Source organism: Vulpes lagopus, chromosome 2 (genome assembly GCF_018345385.1).
Source record: "Vulpes lagopus strain Blue_001 chromosome 2, ASM1834538v1, whole genome shotgun sequence".
Classification (NCBI taxonomy): Eukaryota; Metazoa; Chordata; class Mammalia; order Carnivora; family Canidae; genus Vulpes; species Vulpes lagopus.
Window position 1 is genome coordinate 109104260 of NC_054825.1, and position 25286 is coordinate 109129545.

At 36.0% G+C, this 25286-nt stretch overlaps 1 protein-coding gene across 9 annotated transcripts in view; it reads left to right on the top strand.

Moving 5' to 3' along the window:
- The window catches only part of QKI (QKI, KH domain containing RNA binding), a 162102-nt gene extending 143443 nt beyond the window's left edge, over positions 1-18659 (top strand). For 3 of the 9 annotated variants that reach the window (XM_041745511.1, XM_041745509.1, XM_041745510.1), the window contains 4 exons: positions 3783-3870; positions 5424-5723; positions 8481-8555; positions 12632-18659. In XM_041745511.1, the coding sequence (XP_041601445.1) occupies positions 3783-3870; positions 5424-5723; positions 8481-8555; positions 12632-12648 (480 nt within the window). In that variant the 3' untranslated portion in view covers positions 12649-18659. Of the gene's footprint in view, positions 1-3782; positions 3871-5423; positions 5724-6439; positions 12047-12631 lie in introns of those variants that run through there. The other 6 variants (XR_005986249.1, XM_041745506.1, XM_041745507.1 and 3 more) reach the window with 6 other exon arrangements.
- The last annotated feature ends 6627 nt before the right edge of the window (positions 18660-25286 follow it).

Here is a 25286-nt window from a genome sequence, read left to right on the forward strand (position 1 = left end):
AGAGTTTCATATATAATGCTGAGGGAAAGAAGCTGGGCACACAGAGTATATATACTCTGTGATTCCATTATATGAAATTCTAGAATAGGCAAAATTAGTGATAAAAATCAGATCGGGGGCAGAGGTGGGGAGGACCTTGAGTGAGAAGAGGCAAAATGGAACTTTCTGAGTTGATAAAACTGTCCTCAGACTTGATGTGCGTTCATCAAAACTGATTGAGTGTTGCATTTAAGATCCCAGGATTTCACTGCATATAAATTATATCTTGGTTTTTAAAATACAGAGCAAATACTTAAGAAATGAGAAGTTATAAAGTTCTAGATGACCACTTTGATTCAGCATTATAAAATACCCACTTGTGACCTGAGGTTTGGTTAAGAACAGCTTCTTCTTCCTTTTTTTTTTTTTTAAGATTTATTTATTTATTCATTCAGAGAGAGCGAGAGAGAGGCAGAGACACAGGCAGAGGGAGAAGCAGGCCCCATGCAGGAAGCCTGAAGTGGGAGTCAATCCCAGGTCTCCAGGATCACACCCCAGGCTGCAGGCGGCACTAAACCGCTGAGCCACCGGGGCTGCCCAAGAACAGCTTCTTTTGTTACAGAAGGAAAAGTTAGCTTTCCATCTCTCTAGAAGTGTTTGTCCCTGGGCCAGCTTCTACAAAAAGGCCTTTTGAAATGTCTAGCATTGAGATGTATAATTTCAAGATGCCATATTTGATCAGCTTTTATCTTTGAGAGAAGAGGAAACATCAAATAAACTAATATGAAGCCTTGCTGGTAGAAGCTCTAGGGCCTTTGGACTATAGAAAAAACTTAGTAAAAATTATCTAAGAAACCAGCAGATTATCTTATCTGAAGTTAAATTTGAGAGAGATGGCATATACCTTCAGCATTCAGGCAGGTATATAATGAACTCTGTAAACTCTTGAGATACAGACAGCATCATGCTCTGTGAGTACAGAATGGTGGGTGAGGTGGGGAGAAGTGCTGAAGATGCCAGAGTGAAGCTTATTCTGGATGAGACCGCCAGGTTTTAATTCCAGCTTTGCCAGCTCAATTCTGTGCTAGGAGGTGTTAGTGTGGCCTGCCATAATGTGATGTAATCCAGTGTGCATACTGTAGTTCATAATTTGTGAATCCCCGTGCCCTCCAGCGATGGCATTGTGGCATACTCCACTGCTGCTGCTGCTGCTGCTGCTGCTGCTGCTTTGTGAAAGCTGTGCTGCCCTGGGTTTTATTCTCCCCTTGGGCAGGGTAGGGGGAGGTTGCTGCTGATGACACCGCACCTCTTTTTCAAAATCCTGCACCCTGTTAAAGGCACACATACATTCATGAACCCTGATGTGCGCATATGTATTTCTTCCCTCATCTTTCTCTTTGGCTCTCTCCTGGGTTTAACACTGCATCCCTAGCTAAAGAGTGTGGTTATATTGTTATCCAAAAGGAACAGTCGGGTGAAACGCGCTCCAGTACTTCTTCCCTCTACAGCATGTCCCGTCACTTCTTCCATCTTTATTTCTAACTCTTACTTGATGACGTTTTCAAACATGTACCACTGTTTTACTGTTGAAAGTGACTGAAGGTAGACCTATTGCTTTTTCTTTAGAGTATAATTTATAGACTTCTGGTATTCTGTTATTATATATAGATTTAAGTTTGAAATGACTTGATGAGTTTTTAGTATCACTAGTTTTCAGGGAACAAGTTTAAGGAGTTTGGGTTAGGTGTAATGGATTGCTAATGTGTTCTTTTTGTTGCTGATGCTTACTTATTTTTATCATTAACTAGTAATTGCTACAGCTTTCAAAGAAATTCTACTCACTTTATTCTCTGTCATCTTTGCACAAATTCATAGGGGTCAAGGAATACAATTCCATAAGCATTCAGGTATCTTCTCTGTTTTCTCCTACATGTGGGTTTTTGAAAAGTTAGTGTGACACCTTACACTTTGTCTTCGTGGTGTTTTGACTCATCTTTTAATTCTCTGTTAAGAATTTAGTTTAATAAAACCCAATTTAGCAGTTGTATTTAACTATAAATTATAGTGTCCTTTTTGTTGGTGTAGTACCAAAGACAGAGTTTTGTGTATCATTAACAGTTGCGGTAGAAAGGAAGGACAGAGAAGCTTGTCATCTGATCCTGCTCCTTTCTGAATCAGGCCAGAAAAAAGTGTCATTGGGTTACTTTGTTTTTAAATATTAAGTACTGAGGATTAGATAATGCATAAAATAAGTTAGTAGCACATAATTCGATTTCTACAGCGATCTTCAGGCATGAACCTTGGTAAGATGGACCATTATCTACTACTTTCTTTTGCTGTAGCTGATGCTTATCCTCTAGGATTTAGAGATTTAAGGTTTGTAGATAAAGTTAAGGATTTTTCTTAACAATGATTTAAAAGTCCTAGCAAAGATAACTTTTGGGACAGGGTGAATGGGAATATAAGCAATTATAAATCAGAAATAGACTATTCTCAAGGAGCTTACTTTGGTAGTGTTAGTATACATGAAACTATAAATCAAGGTAGAAACAGTATAATCTAAGGATGGACCTTCGAGAAGGTAGCATTTAGATTGGAGTTTGCAGAGATGAGGTAAGATTTAGAAAGAGGGTAGAATGGAGTGCAGAGGAGCATTCAAGATGGAGGGGTGGATAGGAATATGCACAGAGATGCGTAACAGGGAGTGGTTTGATTTGATTTGATTTATAGCATAAGATATGTGTAAAACATAACAGAAGATTAATTGCTTTAACTTGAGAAGATAATCTGGGCCCAGATTCACAGATAGCTTAAATGGTTTATATTTTTAGATAGTAAGAAACTGTGAAGGGTTTTAAGACATGAAAATGTGAAGGAACATTAAGAAAAAAAGTTATGTTTTATACAATTAATCTTGTCATTGTACAGATTGGAGAACAGATACTATTAACATAATATTGTAGTAGTTTTGGTAATACACCAATAATGACTAGAAGAAGAGTGACGTGACAACAGTAAATGGAAAGGGTAGGGCAAATCCAAGGTAAATGGAATGGTCAGAGACAATCCAGGTTTTTTAAGCCTGTCACCGTTGCATAGTTATTAAGAACTTCCACTTTTGAATGCCTTGTGGCTTGGACAGTGGTAATACTACTATTCTACCATTCTAACTTGCCCTAAAGGTAGATTTGCTTTAGAATGGTAGTATTTACTAACTGAGGAAGAGAGGAATGTTGGCATAAAAGAGCAGAATAAATATTCAAATTTTAGAAATTCTTATGATTATAATTTTATTGAATTTTCCATTTTGGAAAACTAAACAGAATTCTCACATGTGAATACCACCATCATGTTACATGTTTAAAATACCAGTTTGGTGGCAGAGTGAGGGAGGTTGTTTGGTTTTTTGTGGGTTGTTCCCCCCGCCCCTTTAATGATCACATTAGGTTTTTGAATCTTCTACAAAATGATAGATCCTAAAGAGAATAAATGTACTATATTTAATCTTAACTAATATTTATTCCATTTAGCAAAGCTTTTGGGGGAACTTTAATAAATCAGTGTAGTTTACATAAAAATTTTCCAAACAGAAATGTAGCTAGTGGCTACATGTTAAGAGTATCCTTTGTATCAGTACGTCAGCACCTTTTGGTTCCCTAATCTTTCCCTCCACCTCCCCTCACAATTGAAGCAGGTGGCTATAGTCCCATAATCCCTATTTTAAGGCTGGTGAGTACATATGGCTGTGATGTGTGCAGACCATCTTAAGTGCTTACTATTACTCTTGTGTTTTCCATGTATAGGCAGAGGGAGAAGACAGCCTGAAGAAGATGCAGCTGATGGAGCTTGCAATTCTGAATGGCACCTACAGAGATGCCAACATTAAATCACGTAAGAATGAGACTGAGGTCCATGGTTACAGCTGAATCAATTATTTTGTCCACCAACCTTTTCTCCTGTTGGCAGTGCAGCACACGAGCTTCACACTATGTGAAGAGTCAAAATAATTATCACTTAATAAGGGACTCACAGTCCCATTTTTACTGCTTTCATGAATTGGGGACAGTCTCCTTTATTTGATGCCAGCATGTCTAAGTTTGGAGTTTATAAACTTTTATTATTTCAATGATATTTCAACTTCTAAATCTAAAAGTTTCGGGAAATTTCCTATTCTTTTAACTACAGATTTAAGGCTTTGAGCTTATTGTTATATTTATGCAAAAGAAAATAATTTTTAGACTTTTTTTTTTTAAAGCTGATTTGGAATGTATATGAAAGCAGTGACCCTTTTGTCGAATTCTGTCCTCTCACCATGCTTGCTAATGTTCCCCTCCGGTATTTTTCTCTGTTGATTTTGTATATGAGCTGAATTCAAAGAGAGCAGTAGATGATACTGTTTTAATCCCATTTTTCCTTTAGATATATCTGTGGACGCTTCCATAAACTTGAAGAGGATTGCTTTTTTTATTTTTTGAGGCAGTGAAGGTTTACAGTTCTTTTAATGAACATAATTATTTAAATTACTAGTTTTTTGTTTTGTTTTGTTTTTTAAGAACTAAAATTTTTTAAGATTTTATTTATTTATTCATGAGAGACACACAGAGAGAGAGGCAGAGTCATAGGCAGAGGGAGAAGCAGGCTCCATGCAGGGAGCGCAACGTGGGACTCAATCCTGGGCCTCCAGGATCATGTCCTGAGCCGAAGGCAGACACTTAACCGCTAAGCCACCCAGGCGTCCCAAGAAATAGAATAGGTGTCCAAAATAGAGGCAATTTACTAGATTCAGAAGTGGTTACTTTACAAATATTTGGCTTTAATTTATTCATAAGAATGACTATTCTTATAGTCATAAGAAAGACTATTATATCATTAATAGTCTTATGCTTAGGAATGGGACATTTTTTATATTGTTTTTTGTATGAATTTCATACAGATGCAAGAAGTTTATATAAATAAAACTAGTAGTTGGCTAACTTAATACAGTAAAAATTATTCTTTTTTTCATTTGAAACTTAAGTTTTTCTTTAGAAATATACCAAGCTGTATTTCTATGGACTCCCAATTCCAAAAATTTTTAACCTCTTTTAATGCGAGTGTTTCCATGTGCTTTTGCATGTACCTTTAGTCTCATGAGATCTTAAAAACACAGATATATCAAATACATGAACTAAATATAACCTATTTTAATGGTCTCATTCTTTTTTTTTTTTTTTACAGTGGCTTGTTAATTTTTGCATATTTATTCTTAATCACACTGGGAAAGGGGAAGCTGTTTGCATTTGATCAGTGTGCTTTGGCATTTTGTGTGATCAGTGCATGTACTAATGATTTCCTTTTATTTTTCTTCTTTCCTGCTTCTCCTTTCTTTTTCCTACTTCCCTCTCATTTTCCATATTTTATACTGCTGTCTCTACACTTCTCCTACATTTCTTTGCTTACTGTAGCAGCCCTTGCCTTTTCTCTTGCAGCAACAGCCCAGGCTGCTCCAAGGATTATCACTGGGCCTGCGCCTGTTCTCCCGCCAGCTGCCCTGCGTACTCCTACGCCAGCTGGCCCTACCATAATGCCTTTGATCAGACAAATACAGACCGCTGTCATGCCAAACGGAACTCCTCACCCGACTGCTGCAATAGTTCCTCCGGGGCCCGAAGCTGGTTTGATCTACACACCCTATGAGTACCCCTACACGTTGGCACCAGCGACATCCATCCTTGAGTATCCTATTGAACCTAGTGGTGTATTAGGTAAGTTGTTCTCCCTGTGTGGCTGGCAGTTTATTTCTTCATGACTTCTGTGCTTCAGACTTTGAAATGATTATATCCGTTTTGGAGAGGCAAGACAAGTTTCCATTAGGAAGACAGAAGCCTAAAGTTTGTTTTATTTCAGCCTCTCTTAATGGCTCCCTTTTTAAAGAATTGCACCTTAGACGTGCTCAGATTCTCTTTGGTAACTCAGATTCACTTTGAGTAAATCAGCTATGAACATTTAAACGGAAAGTACTTTTCACTTTTGACATCACTGAGGTCGTTCTGAGTTTGGCCTATCCCCTCCATTTGCTCCACTGCCCACAGTTAGATTCCTTTCGTCTCAGGGAATTACTTGGTTGTCATCTAAATTTTAAATTTCCATGTGGAAATATTTTGAAATATTTTTTATAACTGCTGTTATTGTCTGTGTGTTTTCTAATATTTGTGATCACTTAAAATATGAAAGAGACCAGGTAAATTAGTTCGATTCTTCAGCTTCTCAGTTTTTCTCTCTTGAAGTTATTAGTTAATGTCAAACATAAAAGAAATTCCTAATTTCAGTAGTACAGTATGGAATTGATAAGTAAATACCAAGTCACTGTTTTAGAATCATCTTTGAGGCAAAAATTAAGATCATAGTATGAACGCTTGGTTTTACGTGAACAAAAAGTGGTGTGCTTGAAAAAGACATTACTGATGCCTTTTTTTTATAGAGTGGATTGAAATGCCAGTCATGCCTGATATTTCAGCCCATTGACTTGCTGGATGAAGGACTAGAATACAGCAGCTGTTATAACACGACCAGTCAATGTGGGACAAACTCTTTCCGTGCTGCCCCTTTGTTTTACCAGACAGAATATGAATACTTTTTTTCCTTGAATTGTATATGACCTTGGTGCTGCATGCATGCTGTTGACTCTTAGGACTTTGATCTTTTAAGGTTTTTTTTTTTCCAGCATTAATACTGATCTATAAAAATTTGAAAGTCTTTAATGAACCCGGACACTAAGATTTAAACTTGAAAATTCATTGTTCAATTAAAGAAAGCCACAATGCTCTGTATGTTATCTGTGTGTGTGCATGCACTCAGGTGCCTTTTGTTTCATGAGCAAATACATTTTATTGTACATGTTTTCCGTTTTATCTCTAAATCATTGTATAAAGTATCATAGGTCAGAATTTATAGAATTGTTTATGAGAAGCTTGTTTCTGTTGCACATTTCTTGAAGCATTTTTAAAATAACCTGTAACCTGTAACCTGTTTACGTCTTCCTTTCTGTTAACGCTCTGTCTTGTGGCCCCATGCCTGCTCCTTTCCCCAGAGCTCCTCTCTGCTGCACGCACAGCGTCTGTTCGAGGAGTTGGTTGCTTCCTGCAGGGTTGGCACTCTTAGCCACCAGCTGCTGTTCCAGCACTCTCAATGCAAGATCTCGCTGATTTTGCCTCGTGGAATTCTACTTGTATAAGATTAGTTTATCTAAAATGAAAAAAAGGGGTGATGGACCAGTTTACTGCTTAGAAACAGCAAGAGGCACTGCAGTTTCTCATTTTAAGCAATGTGTTTTTGTTGTGTTGGGAAATTTTTATTTGTAATAATTATTAGACTGACAAATTAAAAGCAAAATATATACAGATACCTAATTGGCATTCATAAAATGAATAATAGTACTAAATGATCAAAATCCATTATCAATCCTGTTTCTCGCTTTGCCACCTAAGCAGTAAAACGTGACATTGAGCACTTGGAGAACTGAGAAAATTATTTCAAATTGCTAAGTTATAATAAATTTGCACACAGATAACATGCATGATATATATCAAGTCTCACATCATATTATTTTAAAATAAGCAGTGCCCTTCAAAACAGATGCAGACATGTGTGTTGGTGGTAGTGAGGAGATTGGTATTAGCATCAAATCTTCATTGATGACTAATTTTTAATTCCCTTCCTTTTATCTTTAGGTATGGCTTTCCCAACGAAAGGCTAAGAATTCAAGAACGGTCTTAACTGAACCCTCATCAGATCTGAATTTAACAAATGCTTAGTCTCAGCAGCCTCCGGGGGTGGGGTGGGGGGGAAAGCTTAGCCTAGCAGTCAGTGACTTACTTGCACTTTTTGCACACTGATAGAAAGTAAAAGTATGTTATTAATTTGGTTTAGTCTGTAATCTTACAAAGTAACGGTAATTTATAAAGGAGTGTATAGTAGTATACTGACTGCTAAGTGTACTATACTGTTTGCTTTACTAATCACCTAATTCATTGCAGTTCATACTTATTGACTCAAAGTTTAAAACCACAATCTGTAGGCTTTAAGAATTGCTTTTAAACCTTTTTAAGTGATAAACTCTGGAAGTGGTCTTAAGGTTAGCAAATAATTGTCAGTATTAAACATGGCATTATTTAAGTGGTCCTGCTGCAAGAAAGGCACTTCAGTGAATATGTGACTAGTAAAGCTTAAATATGTTTGGATCTAATAGAATTCATGAAATACTGTAACTTGGGATTGTGAATGAATGGATAAAATAGGTTAAGGCCAAGATGTTTGAAATGAATGCAATATTAATAGACGCATATATACACAACATACTATGGTTAATTTTAAAACTACTGTGCCTTAACGTGTTTCTTAAAATGAAACTTTTGTAGTAAATGAACATTTGAAATCCATTTTGATAAACCTGCTGTTAATGTTTGTTTTCTTTTCCCTTGTGAATGTTTCTAACTTTGTCTTGGTAATTGCAATTTAACTAGGTGCGGTGGCTACTAAAGTTCGAAGGCACGATATGCGTGTCCATCCTTACCAAAGGATTGTGACCGCAGACCGAGGTTAGTTTAGTTCTGCAGTTCTTGTTTATAAGAAATGCGTTTGGTGTCCATAAAATTTGCAACACCACACCTGATGGAAAAAATATAACTGCTTACCTGCACACCATTTCTTTTCTTTTTCTAAATTTGTCATAATTGACAGATTTAAGGGTTGGGATTTTTCTTTTCTTTCCTTATCTATCTTTTTCCTTTCCTTTTCTTTTCTCCCCCTCCTCCTGCCTGTTTTTGTTTTTGTTTTTGTTTTTGTTTTGCTCCCTTCATATTTTAACTTATTAAATCCTATATTAGTATGTACTGTGATTTATTCCTACTAAAACATAAATTAGTCCATTTGGGGAGCTAGTAAATTTTGATATTGCCTTAATTATTTTTCAGTCATAATTTTTGCTAAAATTTACCTTTTAATTGTTCTGAAAAATTGGGTTGGTTTTGCAAAATGAACTAAGCGGATGGTGCTTTAATGAGAGAAGTAAAGGAATATATGCCTCCTGTGTCCTTGTGGAGAAAACTGAAGATTTAGTTTCCATTTTCCTTTTTAATAAGATATTTGAGCCACTGTGTAAACATGAGGTTATACACGTCAAGTACTTAGCTGAAATCAACAAAGTAAGGACTGTGAAGATAACTTGATGCAGTTGGATTTTTTTTTTAATATAAATGAGAAAATCAATTCCCTTTTATTCTTACATTCTCTTGCCAAAATGGATCCTTTGATTTTTGTCATTTGCTGCTAAAATACATTATCTGAAGGTAAACTATCTCTTAATGTTCTGTGGAGACATGAATCCAGCTTTGAATATTTCCTCTTTGACTAACCTGTGACTGGAAAATAAGTCTTCATTTTTCTCCTTTTCAACATTTGTGATTTGTGTCCTATATATGCCCTTGGACCCTTTTATAAATTATTTATGTTTTTGAGGAGTGATATTTTCGGTTTATTGACATTGAATTGCTTTTGAAGTTTGTCATCACAGGGTAAGAATCCAAAGCAAGGTAGAAAAAGACTTTTATCAAGCTTCTATTACAGCACATTTATTACTTAATAATTAAATTGATTGAAGTCTCTAATAATTAGTGGGAAAAGTGATGGAATTTACACTCCTGTCCTCCATCTTCTATGAACTTATGAACGACCTACCTGCTTCTCATGGTTCTCCTGAACACTGATGGTAAATAAATACTGGACACAGCTGTTGTCCACATCAGAATAAAATACTTTCCAAAGGCGGTGATGATATTTATTTAGCATCATACATAATTAAAGAGCCTTGAATTGAAGACATGTAACTAATACATACGTTACTTGTGATTATTCAGTGCACAAAATAATAGGCCCCAAACTCAGTGATGGTCTGTGACAATAATGCACCTTGTAGGTGTGTCCTATACAAGTGTATGCATCACCTTCTTGCAGAACATGTCTCCTAGTGAAGGAGGTGATTTTTTTTTAAGTCACTTTAGATTTAAGGAAATCAGATAATTCCATGAATAATTTGAAGCTTTTTTTTTTTTTTTACATTGTTAATGTCTGAAATAGTTTGAAAGAGTATTTTAAAGTAGATTTTCTTCTATTAACCTTTCCCTTCCTGCCCCTTTTAGGAGATTTTTCATAATTTTGTTTTAAAGCAATAATAATTGGCTACTCAATGCTGCAGTGCCTTGAGATAGTTGAAAATATTAGAGAGATTTTATGGTGTTTGGAAATAACAACACATTCCATGCATGGCTCTTTTGTAGTTATATGTGTTTTTGAGTAGTCTTGTCACTTTTATTCAAAATGCAATGTCAGCAAACCGAAATGCTACCTTTTTTATTTTCTTTAAAGAACAGAATACTTGTATACTGCTGTTACTATCACTGTATGCACTCATTGGGTCTAAGGGAGATGTCTGAAGTCCTTCATTTAAATTATTTTATGATACTACTGTTTTCTCTAGTTTTGAGGTTTTTTTTTTTTTTTTTATTTTTGAAGGGAAGAATAATATAAGCATCCATTTAATGCAAGGAAACTCAGCCCTTGGACATATAACCATGTAATCTTTTATAAGTATTTAGAGTACTGCATGGTTGACAAATATATCTAGTTCTTTACTAAAAATAAACCCACTTCTACATATATTTCGAAACTGAATTTGAAGCCTGTAAAAGACCAACTGACTTTTTAGTTGTGATGAACCATTAAGTGATTTTGCACGGTTGACACACCTGTGTGTACTGTAGGAGGCCAGGACTTGGCAGAGGATGTGTTCTAGGTGTACTGGTATATATATATAAGTGGTAGTTTGCATTGTTTATATATTCCACACACAAAAACATAATCAGAATTTTTCTGAGTACTGATTTTATAAAAACCATCATTTACCTAATTTGTATAAGAAACTTAATACAATTTTAATCAAAATTTTAAGTAATATCAAAAATGCTTTAAGATTCTGTATTTCAGGAGTACTTCCTGTGAAGTGGTATGACTACATCGTGTTAAATATTTATTTTCTTCTTTAATTTTGGAATAGCAGTTTTTATTTTAAATAAAATTCCACTTATTTTTTAAAAATTCAGGGAGGATTTGGTCACATTGAAGATACAGTATTTTTGTAGTATTTATAAACTATCCTAAATGATAGACTCTAGAAAGCATTTTTGTTATATGAAAGTAAACCAGTCCATTTTATAGTTCATTTAAAATAACTCTGTGAACCTTATACCTACTGGGTTATGATTTATGAAGTGGCATGGAATCTACCTTTGCACTGAATAGTTTTCATTCACATCTCCTCTGCCTTAGTCACAATGCCAACAGTACAGAAAATTCTATCAAACCTCAGAATATAGCAGAAATAATTAAGCTGTTGAATGAGTCTTAAAAATCATACTACTGTTAAGTGGACCAAGTTTGGTGAAGCAGAATGTGACAGAGGTTGATTATAAGGAAGGAACAACTCAAGGACACTGGGGACGATAACTTTCCACTTGAGAACTACTTTATGTTTTACTGTAATTTTTTAATTTTTGTTTTGTTCTGTTTGTTGTTTTGCAAAAGAAAATAGTATTTACAGGTGGCTTCTTTTAAAATATAAAATATAAAGCAGGAATGTATATGAAATGTCAGATTTTATTGTATTTGCAGAGTATTAGCTTTGAAATTGAATAAAGAAAGCTGTTTGTAGTTTTAAAATGCCTTATTGGTATCAATTAGAAATTTCTTCTATTTTTTGATGTACTTAGAGCTTTTTGAGTATAGAATTTTAAATGGCAGGATTTTACAGTGTTTACATGCAAGTGCATTTTATAAGTGTTCTATATGTGTAAAATAGTATTTTCAACTGGAAAGTGTTGGCTAGCGCAGAAGGCCTGGCCTTTTTCTGGTTCCCATGATGTTGCCTACACTGCTAGACTACAGTTTAGTATTGCTTTGTATCATAAGGCCAAGAAATTCCATGTTGTTTGTAAATAGAATAATTGAAAAAGCAATAAACATTTATTGAACAAAAGAAACCTTGTTTGGCCCAGAGTTTATGTTGAACCAAATTGTTCACAGAAATTTAAATTTCTTTAGATTCATTTCTGTTAATCATCAGTTATTAATAATCACATCCATCATTAATAGTTGCTTTAATGCTTGCATCTGAGAGAATACTAATGCTTAATAGCAGTCAGACACTGATAACTGCACTGACTGTTCCAGAATTCTGTATATCAAACCTATTCATTGTTGTTGTTCTCCAATTTCCTTCATTGACTGCTACTAACTATTAGTTGTTAGTTGTATTTTATTTCTATTTTTTCTTGTTAACCAGTTTTTTTTTGTTTTGTTTTGTTTTTTTTTTGTTTTTTTGTGGGAGTGGGCTCTTCTTCATTTGTTCAAATCATGATATGAAACTGTCATGATTTTTATTGTATTCTGTAGATGGTGTCAATCAGTTTGTCAGAATTAAACATGCTTTTTTTTTTATTAGTTGTGATTAGTTTTTCATGTTGTCATTAAGCCGTCACTAGCTGAAACTAATCTCTTCTCTATCTTTTCTTTTCTTTTTTTTTTTTTTTTTTTGTTTTGTTTTTTGTTTCTAACCACCCAGCCGCCACCGGCAACTAACCTATGACCTTCTGACCTCTGAACTCTTCACCCAATGATGACCTGACCATGCCTGCCTGCTGATCAGTTAACTGGTAATCGCCTTTGCTTGCCTGTCGTCAGTGCAGCGAGCTGAGGCACTTGTCCGTTCGTCTTACCATCTAACCAAACAAAAGACAAAGAAATTGTTGTCCTCCAACTCAGCTTTTGGTTTTTCTTTCTGTTTGGGTGAAAGTGATTCTAGAACCTGCACTGAATAGTAGTAAAGCAATAAGGCCCAATTCATCCCACAGCACTGATCATCTTTTCATGTCCTACCCTAAGCGAACGGTAAGAAGGCCTCACTTCAGAAGGGGAGACAGATGGCCCTTAACTACTCAGTGACAGAGGCAGTTACTGTGAGAGACTTCTAGGAACCTTCTTCTCATAGCGAGTCACAGCTCTCTGAATGTACTGTGTGATGATGCATCATGCATGAACCTTTGGTCAGGGATGTCATTGGTGAAGTGATTTCAAAAAGTATTCAAAATTTGATATGCTCTTTAGTCACTACAGTGCCCTCAAAGGGCAGAAGTTGCAGCCTTTTTTATATTGCCTGCCAAAATTTGAAGTATTAGAAGTGTGCCATGAGAGAAAAAACAAGGAATTTTGAGAAGTAATGCAAAGAACAAAACTGCAACACTATTTTTAAAAAGATAAATATCTGAGTTAAAATTACTGAACCTTTATTTTACAACCTCCTTTAAAAAATATATGAGAACAAGGTACATGCATTATGTGTCACATTACTGGGCAAACTGTTCAAATATTTTTTTTAAACCTCCCTGTATAGAAAAAAAAAATCATTAAGGATGTAAAAGCCATGCTTGCCTATTTGCTGTATACATGTAATGAAATTGTAGATAAAGTGTAGTGCATTGAAACAAATGAACAAAAAGTAGATACTTTTACTATACAAGGGTGCTGGTGCAGAAAAAATATATATATTTTTGGAAATGTAGCATTTTATACTTTCAAGTGTTATAAAAAAAAAGAAAAAGAACAAAGAAACCCTTTATTTCATTAAATGATTTTTTCTGGTGGTTGTCAAGAAACAAAAGACCAAAAGAGCCTTTTTGTCTTTCTTTTTTATTTTTTAAGTATTGGAATAAGTCTAAAGAAAAGAAAGTGCCTTATTTTCCTTCATGGTCATTTAGTCAAGTGTCTTGTAAGATCAGCTCCTCCCTCAGAATACAAGTTAATGCATGTTACTCAGTCGCCCGCCCAGTATGTGAAAGATTTGAGGGGAGACAAATGAGTTGATGGTTTGAATTATATGATTTTTGCCACGTTACCTTGATACAAATTTGCCAAATCTGATACTGTGAAAAAAATTTGATAACTTTTCTAATGTCTAACAAGTTTTAAAACATCATTCTTTTAAAATCATAATCGAGTGCTTTTGGTTATTGTGATATTTAATGTTAGCCCACAAGGTTCTGAGATAAAAAATTATGTGTGATCTGAACATCAGTTTACAGACAAAAGTAGAACTTTATTTTATTCAGAGAAAGAGGAGTGTGTTGCATTTTTTCTTATTAAATTGGAAATAATAGTATTCTTAGCAAGCTTTTTCACAAAAATGAATCTTTGTGATTTTCATTCTGGATAACAGTATTTTTTAATGGCCCAGATTTAATCAGACTGCTTTCTGCCATACCAAATCACTTGGGTAGTCCATTTCTTTGGTGGTTTTAGTAACCTAAGTCCCCCCCCCCCAACCCCAACCCCAACCCCCACGCTTTTTTTTTAACTTTAAGAAAATGAGAACTGGCAATAATTGTGCATATAAATAAATGCTCAACTACATATGAGTTTCCAATTACTCATGAAATTCATTTAGTTTGGCAGTTGAAGTGATTTGTGCACAGAGCCAACTATATCTAAACACTTAAGTAAATAATCCTTAACTGCTCAGTACCGGATGTGGCAAATATCAAGTGGCAGTGGATCCCCAGCTTATCAACTCATTCCCTCTTGCATACCTTCACAGCTTCACAGTCAAAGGTCAGCAGTAAGCTCAGTAAGCACCTTCGTGGTGACCTCCTCCATCATCTTGTCTCACTTGGAAACCGTTTTCAGTTTATTTACTATGCAATAGACATTCATTGTTTTGTATTCAGCTAGCGTTGGTTTAATGTGCCACTGCTTTGTCTTTCTGTTACACATACAGTTGTTTTGATTTATTTACAATATATGCTGTGCCATTTTGATTTTTATTTTGTTTGGTTGGTTGAATAAATTTGCGACACTCGAACACTTGAGGTGATAATAGCTTAACAACAGTACCAGTATTTGATCCAGTTTCATCTCAACTATGTTATACCTGGACATTTTAGATGTTTATCAAAGGTCTTTTATGGGGAAGAAAGTAAATGTATGAAATAAATGTGTGACATTTATGAGTAATGTTGGCTCTGAACAAACTTTTGAAAACTTAGTTGATAAAATTTTGGATCAACTGAAAAAAAGCATGACTTTTGAAATCTCTGAATGCCTTGGTTCTCAGTATTATCATTCTTTATTGAATTTATTTCTTATTAAAATATGTAGTTTTTAAGACTTCTTTTCTGACAGTATTATGTAATTTTTTAGTGTGGGTAGATGGGAGTGTCGCTTGTATGTTACCGTACAGCTGACATGTATTTTTGTCAATTCTTTATTATCTTAGTAGTTTCATGCTATGTATGTATCATAACCAACCTATTGCCTATGAGAAACATGTAAGATAATGTATTTACAGCCATTGTTACAAGTTTATAATGTATTTTTCTATCTTGTTTTATATGTATGTTATATAACATTCAAAAAGAATTTTTTTCTTGATTGAGAAAAGGATACAAAATGCAGAATCCACAATTTTGATAACTGAAAATTGCCAATTGTTTTGCAGTACTTTATTATATTGGGTGTCTTGTCTTTCTTGGGCTTTTAGTTAGCTAATGAATGAATACATTAGACACTTTTGGGTTTTAGTTGGGATTTTACATAGCTTGCATTTTAATTCTTTGGTTCTTTGCTGTTTCTATTAACCCATAGCATTATTTTAATAAATGTTATAATACCAACCTACTAACTCTGGACTATGTCTGTTTATTAACCTTTATGTGTTTAATTAAAATAAACAAATAAAGAGAAAAGAATGTAAAGTCTTGAATTACTGGACTAACCCTGAAGAACGTGACCACAGATAACAGCGTGACTTGTTTTTATGTTGTTTGTCAGCTGACAATTGCGCACACTACTGTTAAAATGGCTTTGGTTATTCTGGCCTTTTACCTTGGGTGGGCGGGGGGTAGGTGCCAGTAGAGATGGGAACAAAGTAGGATTGGTTTGAGGCATTCTTTTCTAGTCTTGCCACTTGCCTTTCAGCCTCTTGCGTTACTAATTTCACACTTTTCTTATTTTTCCTTCTCCAAAATAATCACTTTCTGCTCACAGCATAAAGAGTAAAGAGATTTGTTGTGATGATATACCCCCCAAAACCAGTTTGATTCTTTGTTGAACCATTTCTTTTCATTTCTATTAAGTATTTTATGGTCACATTATAAAGCAAAGAATCTGATGAGGGTTTGCCTTTATTCACATTTGTGTTTTAATTGGACATTTTTCCTTTATATAATGTTGAACTGTTTTAGTCACTGTTCCTGTTGGGGGCGGGTAGGGTGGAGTGCGGGAGCTCAGCCAGGTAAAGCCAAAGGTAGAGTGGCTCTGTTTCTCATGACAGTCCAAAGTAAGCCATTTATAATGACCATGCACCCCACTTCTCTGTTCTCATAACCCCTGGTGAGAGATGAGACCACATCCTTGAGTTTTCTTGAGGTGTTCTTTCTCTCTCACCCTCTTCCAAAATACAGCCAGAATACTCCATTAATACAGAAGTTAAAGGAAAATGACAATGGCATTTGAGAAGTCATAGCATTTCTTGCATACAAGTCGATTTTAGATTTATTAAATACCTTAGTCTTTTCTTGCCTGCAACTTAGGTAAATTGACCTCCACATATGAATTCTTTAATTCTTGAGGTACATTTTTTATTTCACAGATATTGGTAATTTCCTTTTCTGTGAAACAGTTCTCCTGGTTAATAAGTTCTCAGGATGAATTTTTATGTTTGTAAATAATGGCTTATTTTTGTAAATTACACTTTTTATTTATTTTAAAGTTCTAAAACTTGGGGCTGAAACGAGTTACATGTTATAAAAGACATAACTATACTGATAATGTTATTAACCAGAGTGTCAAAATACTCCCATATTTATATATTTCCATAGTATATCTACATAAATGAATTACATAAAATAGTGATAACGGGTGATTTAATCATTATAGAGATTAGTCGTTTGGATCAAACATAGTTGTTTCTCGGATGGGGGGGTTGTGTATTACTGTTAGGTAGAGCTTTAATATGCTACTATCTCAAACGTTCTCATTGCTATACAGTTCATATATTATTTTGTAAAAATTTGAGGATGTCTGTCAGGCTGCTAATCTATAAGTCATCATGGTACCGTGGCACTTAAATTGATGAATTTTTATGCAACTCACTACACATTCTCTGAAGCCTTATGAATGCAGTCTCATCTCATTTTCAGCTAATGGTACTTCATGTATAAGTATGTCATATTGTCACCTTTTATGTTGGAAAAGTTGTAAAAGACTTTTAAAAAGGTGAAAAGAGTAGTACAAATCCCATTTTTATGCAAGCTGTAATGGTATTAAAAATGAAACTACCAAAATCTTAGAATGATAAAATGCTAGTCCGTTTATTGTTTTTTACTGTCGTTTGACAAGACAATTGAAAGTTAAGCTTTCAGTCGAGAAGTTGGTAAAATTAACGTACTTAATAGTTAAGCATGTTTTTCTTAGGGAAAATGTCAGGAAGAATGTAGCATGAAAGTAGATACACACGCCCTAGTGCAGTAGCTCCACACAGAGGAGAGTCCACTCAGGAGCAGGTGAAGCACCCTGTTCACAAAAGCAAGATGTGCACGTTTATACACAAAGTAGGTGGTTACGGTTTTCTTTAAAAAAAAAAAAAAAAGTTAGATACAAAGGATCTAAATTTTCTAGTGCACTTAGAGCAGACAATAGGTTTAAATGAAATTGGTCATTACCAAATCAAGAATCTTCTTTACCAGTGACGTCTAACACTTTCATATCCTATATGACAGTTCAGGGTTTTTCCAGTATTTTTTTTGTTTGCTTGTTTGAGATAAAAGGTCTTTATTTCTTGATAACAACTAGCTATTACAGGATTTCTAGCAAGTGATATTCAGTAGAACGAAGTGTAATGCTGTATTATGTTATTTAATAGCAAAAATAACTCGGAAAACTTTTCGACTCAAAAACTTTCTAAGAAGTACCGAAGGCAGTTTTTAAGGTTACAGATTTCCCTAATGCCTTTATTTAAAACTGAAAGTTGTTAAATTTTACAGGCAATATTTTTAGAAATATTCATAAGGTACATATGTAATTTTGTGGTTTCCTTCATAAGTTAATTTGAAATACCTTTGTTATAAAGAGACTTTAAAATTATATGCATACCTGGTACTCAATGCTGAATCAAACTGGTCCACCTAAGCATAGTACTCTCCTTTCTGTGTTTCTGCTGCACTAATTGCCAGGGGCGGGAGAGGAGGAAGAAGAATTAATTCATAGTAGAAGTGAATGGTAGGTGCAGCAAAAAGCAACACAATGTTGATTGCACATTGATTATGATTTTTCTGTCCTTGGTAAAAGACATCGCCTTGTGGAAAAAGCTCTGCTCCCAGGGTAAGAAAAAAAAAAACCTATATATTTAAAATGCTACTGAGAAGTTTTGGTTACCAAATACATCTTTTATGGTTTATACTGTAGTGGTGTGTATAAGACATTTAGAACTTGTGGAAATTGTATTTAGAGAGAAAAGTTTGAATAGGTCTCAGATCACATGTGAATGGAGAACCACGTATGACTGTACATGAAGTGCAATAAACCAACTGGAAAAAGTGCATGTGCTTCATACTCTCAAGCCAACGTGCAGCTGAAAATGCTGCTTGTGATCCCACCAATACACATCAGAATAAAGGACACATGTTTTCGTTTTTAGTTTATGATGCTTTTAACATGATTTAAAAGAAATAATCTGACCTGGAACTCTATCACTTAACTGGAAGGTGATCATAATATTTGCCTTGACTTCAGTGATTACAAACAGGAAATCAATAGATAGGCTTTTAGAAAAGCTCCTCAGTTGGATGTATGTACAAAATAGTTACCATTTCTAATTGAGAAGTAGGTACAATTTGTAGACTTTAGAAGTAATGCATTCTCTGTGGTAGCCGTCAAGCTGAAAATGAGTAATTTTGATACTCCCTTTAAACTGAACACTCCCCAGTTCAGACACACTCCCAACTACCCTTGGTAACACAACTAACTGTTGATTTCCTTAATCCTATCTTGCTTTAATTTTCCCCCCTCAACTCCCTGGTTCCTGTTGGTATTTGAGCTTGCCTCTCCAGATCCAGAATATTAATTCTGCATCAAACTAGCTTCTCAAAAGGTAGAGTTTGTAAAGCAGGTTTTAATGTTTTTCTTCTTGGAAAAGTCAGATGAGTATATTTCCAAATTAGTAAAAATTGTTAGTCTGTACATTCATACATGTATTAATATTTAGGAATTTCTATTGAGTGAAGGTGGTAGGTGACATTTGGGTTTCCTTCCTAATTTTTTATAATTATCAGCTACCTCTTTATGTGGTCTTGTTAGAAGACAGTTAAACTAATGGAACATTTAACAATTATGTTAAAAAATATTCCACACGTAGAAGAAAACACCAGTGCTAGTTTGTGATCACACTTTTCCAGAAAATGTGTATTAAAATTAGTACACACCATCTTAAATGTGCTTATTTGTACGTGTGTGCAATAAACAGTTTCAGAGAGCCTCTCAAAATTAGGATGAAAATGTAACTATTGTTCTGTTTTTTTAATATGCTCCTGTTACGTAACTGGATATTACTTACACTCTGGTTACTTAACTGGATACTTAAGGAAAGTCATGGGAAAGAATGATTAAGATCAAATACTAAGAGAGGAAAATATTTACAGATGAATCCACAAGGATTTTCTTGCAGAACTGTTGGAGTTGATACTAAAAATTTCATGATCATTCACTTACTTAGAACTTCAAGATTGGGAATGAATAAAATAACGTTATGCTTGAAACCTGAATTTTGAAAGCTGCTCTTAATCACAGTGTTTTAAAGTTTGTCTTATAAATTAAAACCGAGTGGTAGTCTAAGTGGAAAGTTGCCTTGAATACATTCTAATTAAATGATTTGTATTAATGAATGATGCTTTTGCCCATTGTTTTCTCAGGTAAAAGCACTGAAAAATTGTTCAAAGCTTAAACTTAAGATTTCCAGATGGCAGGGAAACTTAAAATTTGAGTTCAGTGGGTGGAGTGCCTATGAAGACACTTACCTAAGAGCTCAGGTCTCAAATTGGAATGTCGGTAGAAAACCAGACTCACAAATGGAACATACAAGTGCCCCACCCTAAACTTGTTCAGGCGTCAGTTGGGATGGGGGTGTTAGCCATAAAGTTGGGATTTTAAGTCAAAGATAAAAATGAAACCGGGAGGGGATCCCTGGGTGGCTCAGCGGTTTAGCGTCTGCCTTTGGCCCAGGACGTGATCCTGGAGTCCCGGGATCGAGTCCCACATCAGGCTCCCTGCATGGAGCCTGCTTCTCCCTCTGCCTGTGTCTCTGCCTCTCTCTCTCTCTCTATGTCTATCACAAATAAATAATAAATAAATAAAATAAATCTTTTAAAAAAATGAAACCGGGAGAGCCCTACGACATCTGGAAACAGTCTGTCATCACCAAATTATCAGTGTCAGTTCTAAAACGAATTAGGGTACCTCCCATTGCTCTTGGAGAGCATGACAGAAGCAGCCTGGCATGGGGACACACACAAAAAATGTAGTTTTAGGTACTCCAAAGGCCACTGCATTTTACTGGAATTCTATATGAGTGTTTGACAAAGACTTTGTACCATTCAAGGAAAATCACTGATGTGGACTCCCCCAACTGCCTGTATGCCATTAAATTAATAATTACCAAAAAGTCCTCATATATATCTTAACTCTTTCAAAGAGGAGTTAACCCAAAATTTTCAAAACTGCTTGTTGCAGTTTACTAAGGATTCTCCATCTCTGTCCTTGCCTCCATTTTTAGACACTTCAGAGTATAAAGAAAAGTTGAATCACATGGCATAGATGGAGCTAAAACTAGTGAGAGGTAATCTCCAGGGGGCATAGCTTCTTTTAATTACTGGAATAACACGTGTAATATTTTTATCTGTAGAACTCCACATCCGAGCAAATATACAATGAACTGTAGCCAGCAAGACTATTATTATGGGAAATACTGGGAAGCTCGCTCTTTCCTTGCCTCTGTAGCCCCTAACTCCAAAGAGAGTATACTTTCAGGAACGCATTGGACCAAGCTAACAAAGGAAAAATATACATGGATTTAAAGTATTTACAAACTGAAGAAATGAAGTGGGTCAGCACGCCAACTCCCATTTCTTAAGTGTTTTTTTTTTTTTTTTTTAAGATTTTATTCATGAGAGAGGCAGAGACATAGGCAGAGGGAGAAGCAGGCTTCCTGTGGGGAGCCCGATGGGGCACTCGATCCCAGGACCCGGGAATCATAACCTGAGCCAAAGGCAGATGCTCAACCACTGAGCCGCCCAGGCACCCTTAAGTGTTGTTTCATTTGTCATCCTACCAGACCCAAAGACGATGACATGACTCCACTGTGAGGTCTGATCCTCTGGAGCCATTTGCTCCCTGAGAGTTGGGTAACAGTGTCACAGTGAGCCATCTGAGCAGGTGGAAAGAAATGCCTTCCCATGTGTGTGTCTGGGGGCTCTCTTGCTCTCCTTTTCGGTCTGCATTACTGCCTATTTTCCCTATGAAAATTTCTTGTGTAGAAACTTCGTAGAGCTGTGGCAATGAAATTAAAATTCCGAAATCCCAGGGGGCAGTTTATGGGCTGGATATTAGAAAAGTTTGTTGGGGTACCAAATCGTGTAACAATGGGTTTTAAAACCAAATATTAGATCAAAGACACTATAGAAAGTATCCCATGAGGAATCATGTCTGTCTCGTGTTTTACTCATATTGATGAATACCAGCCTCGCACTCAGTGCCTAACTGGATCAGACACATGGGGTTAAGATGCTACAATCAGTATATGATTCAATAAAATCAGTGACTTAAAATTAACAAAAATAACCATTTCTTTGTATATCAAAATGCATTAAAACCAAACTTGTGCATAGATTTTGTTATCCAAAGTGGTAAAGCCATGTAATAAAGTAGATTAATGCTTTAGAGTCAGAAACCAAGAGAAACCCTCCATGTCCTTTCAAAAATGCTCCCCTGGTGATCTGTTTGGGGGATTTTGCTGTTGTTATTCTAGTTACTGATAAGTCCCAAATATGTAGGCGGGGCAGACAGCATTATAAGAAATTTCAATCGAAGACATCTTTCATTGTACAAGAAATTTTTAGAAGCAAAATTTATAAATGTTTTACTGCCACCCTTAAGTTATGATAGACAAAACAGCTATGAGAAATTTAAAGGTAAAATATTGGTGAAACGCCACAAATTAAAAACCATGGAGATAAGTATATACAGTGTGTATGCTGTGCATTGATTTTTTAATTTGTGTTTTGGAGCAGCATAAGCCTGCTTTCTGCAGTTGCACTGTGGGCTTTTGTTGCCAAAAGCATCCAAGTGTCAAAAAGCTTGGTGTATTGCAAACCAAACTGGAAATGTAACCTGCTCCTTAGGATCTTCCGTGCTTTGTCAACAGGAATATAAAAACTGTGCATTCATTGTCAAAATAAAGATTTCTATTCCACATCTATGTTATGACATACCAAGTTAATTTGGAATATGTGTGTCTACAGAGATAAATTAATAGTTTTAATTAAGGCTGCTTGATCAATCAGAGTCCTTTTTCTATGCTTCCTTTTATCATAGGAAATGTTACAAATAAATAGAGGCTGCTTTATTTTATTCATTTAAAACACTGGTGATTCTGAGAAGATGTTTTTGTTTTGCTTTTAGCACACTTTATTCTTTCAAGCAGTTCTATGCTCCAGGAAAATTGAGCAGACGGTGTACAAATTTCCCACGTTGTGCTATCTGCACACTTGCACCGCTTCCACCACTGTCAGCACCTTGCACCAGAGCCCCACATTGTTACACCCTGTAAAGCCCAACTGACACATCGTAATCCCCTGAAATCCATACTTTTCACATTAGGGTTCACTCATGGTGGTGCATGTTCTAGGAGATTGGGCGAATGTATAATGGCAAGTGTACATCATTATGGGAGCATACAAAGTACTTTCACGGCCCTAGAACCCTTTCTGTGCTCCACCTTCCCCCAATCTCTAGCAACCACTCATCTTTTTTACCATGTCTATGGTTATACTTCCCCACCCCCCACAATGTCTTGTAGTTGGAATCATACACTATCCAGCTTTCTCAGACTGGCTCCTCTCACTTAGTAAATATGCATTTCTAAGTTTCCTTCATGTCTTTTCATGATTTGATGGCTCATTTCTTTTTAGTGCTGAATAATACTTTGTTGTCCAGATGTAAGCACCGTTTATCCATTAACCCATTGAAGGACATCTCGGTTGTCTTCATGTTTGGGCAATCATGAATAAAACTGCTCTTGACATCCGTGTCCAGGTTTTTGTGTGAACACAAGTTTTCACTTCTTTTGGGTAAATACCAAAGAGCACAATTGCCGGATCATATGGTATGAGTATGTTTAGTTTTGTAGGGAATTGCCAAAGTGTCTTCTCAAGTAGCTGTACCATTTTGCGTTCAGAATGTCCTGGAGGGGTGACGATTAAGGAGGCAGATAAAAATATATGTATAGGAATTTCAAAACTGAATCATCAGTTACATTTTTCATTAGACAAATCAAATTTAGAACTCATGCTGATTTATTAAAATTCCAAATATGTCCAAATGAAGAACTTTCAAAATCACCAAGCTGTTTTATTCATGCAAGAAATAGTTATGTGCTAGGATGATTGTGCTGAATACCATGCCTGGCCCCTGACAGACAAGAATGATGATACAGTTCTTGGTTCAAACAGCTCACAGTCTGGGACTGGGGAAGACAGACTTAATATAAAAGTAGTAAATTAATTATCCAGCCTATAGCACAACAGCATTCCAAGCATCAGTTCTGTGCAGAGTATCTAGTACATTTATGATTCTCTCTTGTGAAAAAGGGAAGTAAGGGTCTGCTCATGGGAAAGATGGCTACAGTATTTTGGCAGAAAGTTTCACTCCTTGGCATAGCCACATTTGAAGTAACCCCATTTTGTACAAGCCTATCTCACTGAATTACTATCCAACAATATATCTTCAAAAAAGTGACTCCGTTTTGATTGTTCAGTGTTGGGGTGAGATCCCCTTTGTCCTCAGCCACCTTTGACTTCTGTTGAGAAAGATTTCTCAGGCCCAAACATGGCAGCTCCATCCTGACTCTCCACATCCTGGGCACCTTCCTGGTCTCCTCTGGACCCGTAGCCAAGCCCTAGTGTGGTGATGTTACTCTACCAAGGTGGAATGCCTGGGGCCCTCGTACTAACCCCATTACCAATCTCTGAAATCTCTCTCATTCCCCTGGGATGCAACTTAATAGTAACTTTGAAATTAAACAGACTTCCATGGTCATTGTCTGAGAAGAGGAATTTTATCTAAAAAGGCAGTCTTGCATTTAATCTTGGGAATATATGTGCCTTTAGAGTATTATTATTCTTTAAGATTGTTAGTCCTTTGGTTAGCTCTGTTCTTTGAAAACAGCCTCAGATGTGAAGGAAGTATACCTAGGGTGGTCTTAGAGAGTGGAGCACCCAGTACGTTTTGCCGTTTCACATCTCTCTGTATTTAATTGTGATCAGAACCTAAGTGCTCAATAAATACTTGCTGAGTGAATAAGTGTGCCATTATATGTCTCCTTTCCAACCTGTCCTCAGAGCATTGTAAAATCAAGTGATAGACTTAGGCCTTGAAATTGGCGTGGAAACCAGTTGACTGGCTGCATGTGCGGTGAAGGCATCAAGCCAAGGAGAAGGAGGGTGGTGGACGAACAAGTTCTACAACACCCGAGCCTGCACACAAATGTGTGGTGCCGAGACAGCTGTGCTGGCCTGGCCTGGCCTGGCCCTTCTATCTGAAGAACTTGGATGGTACCCCTCACTCATCTGCTAGGCGTCAAGACTGCCTCTGGTAAATGCTAATGTGAAGGTACACTCACATTGTCGCTGAAGAAAAGGCAGGATACAGAGAGCACCTTATCCATGTTTCCATACCTGAGAGCAGCCAAGCACCTTCTCACCAGCATCACAAGTAAAAAGATTTGGAACAAAAGAAGTTGATCAAAGCCCCTTAGAAGTTGAAACAACTTTGGTGACCATACAGACTAACACACTGCCGATTACAGACGAGAAAACAACTAGGAGGCCCCAGAAATGATATTCCTGAATTCACAGACGTGGGTTACAGAGTGGTACCGAACTTCTTGAAGTGCTGAG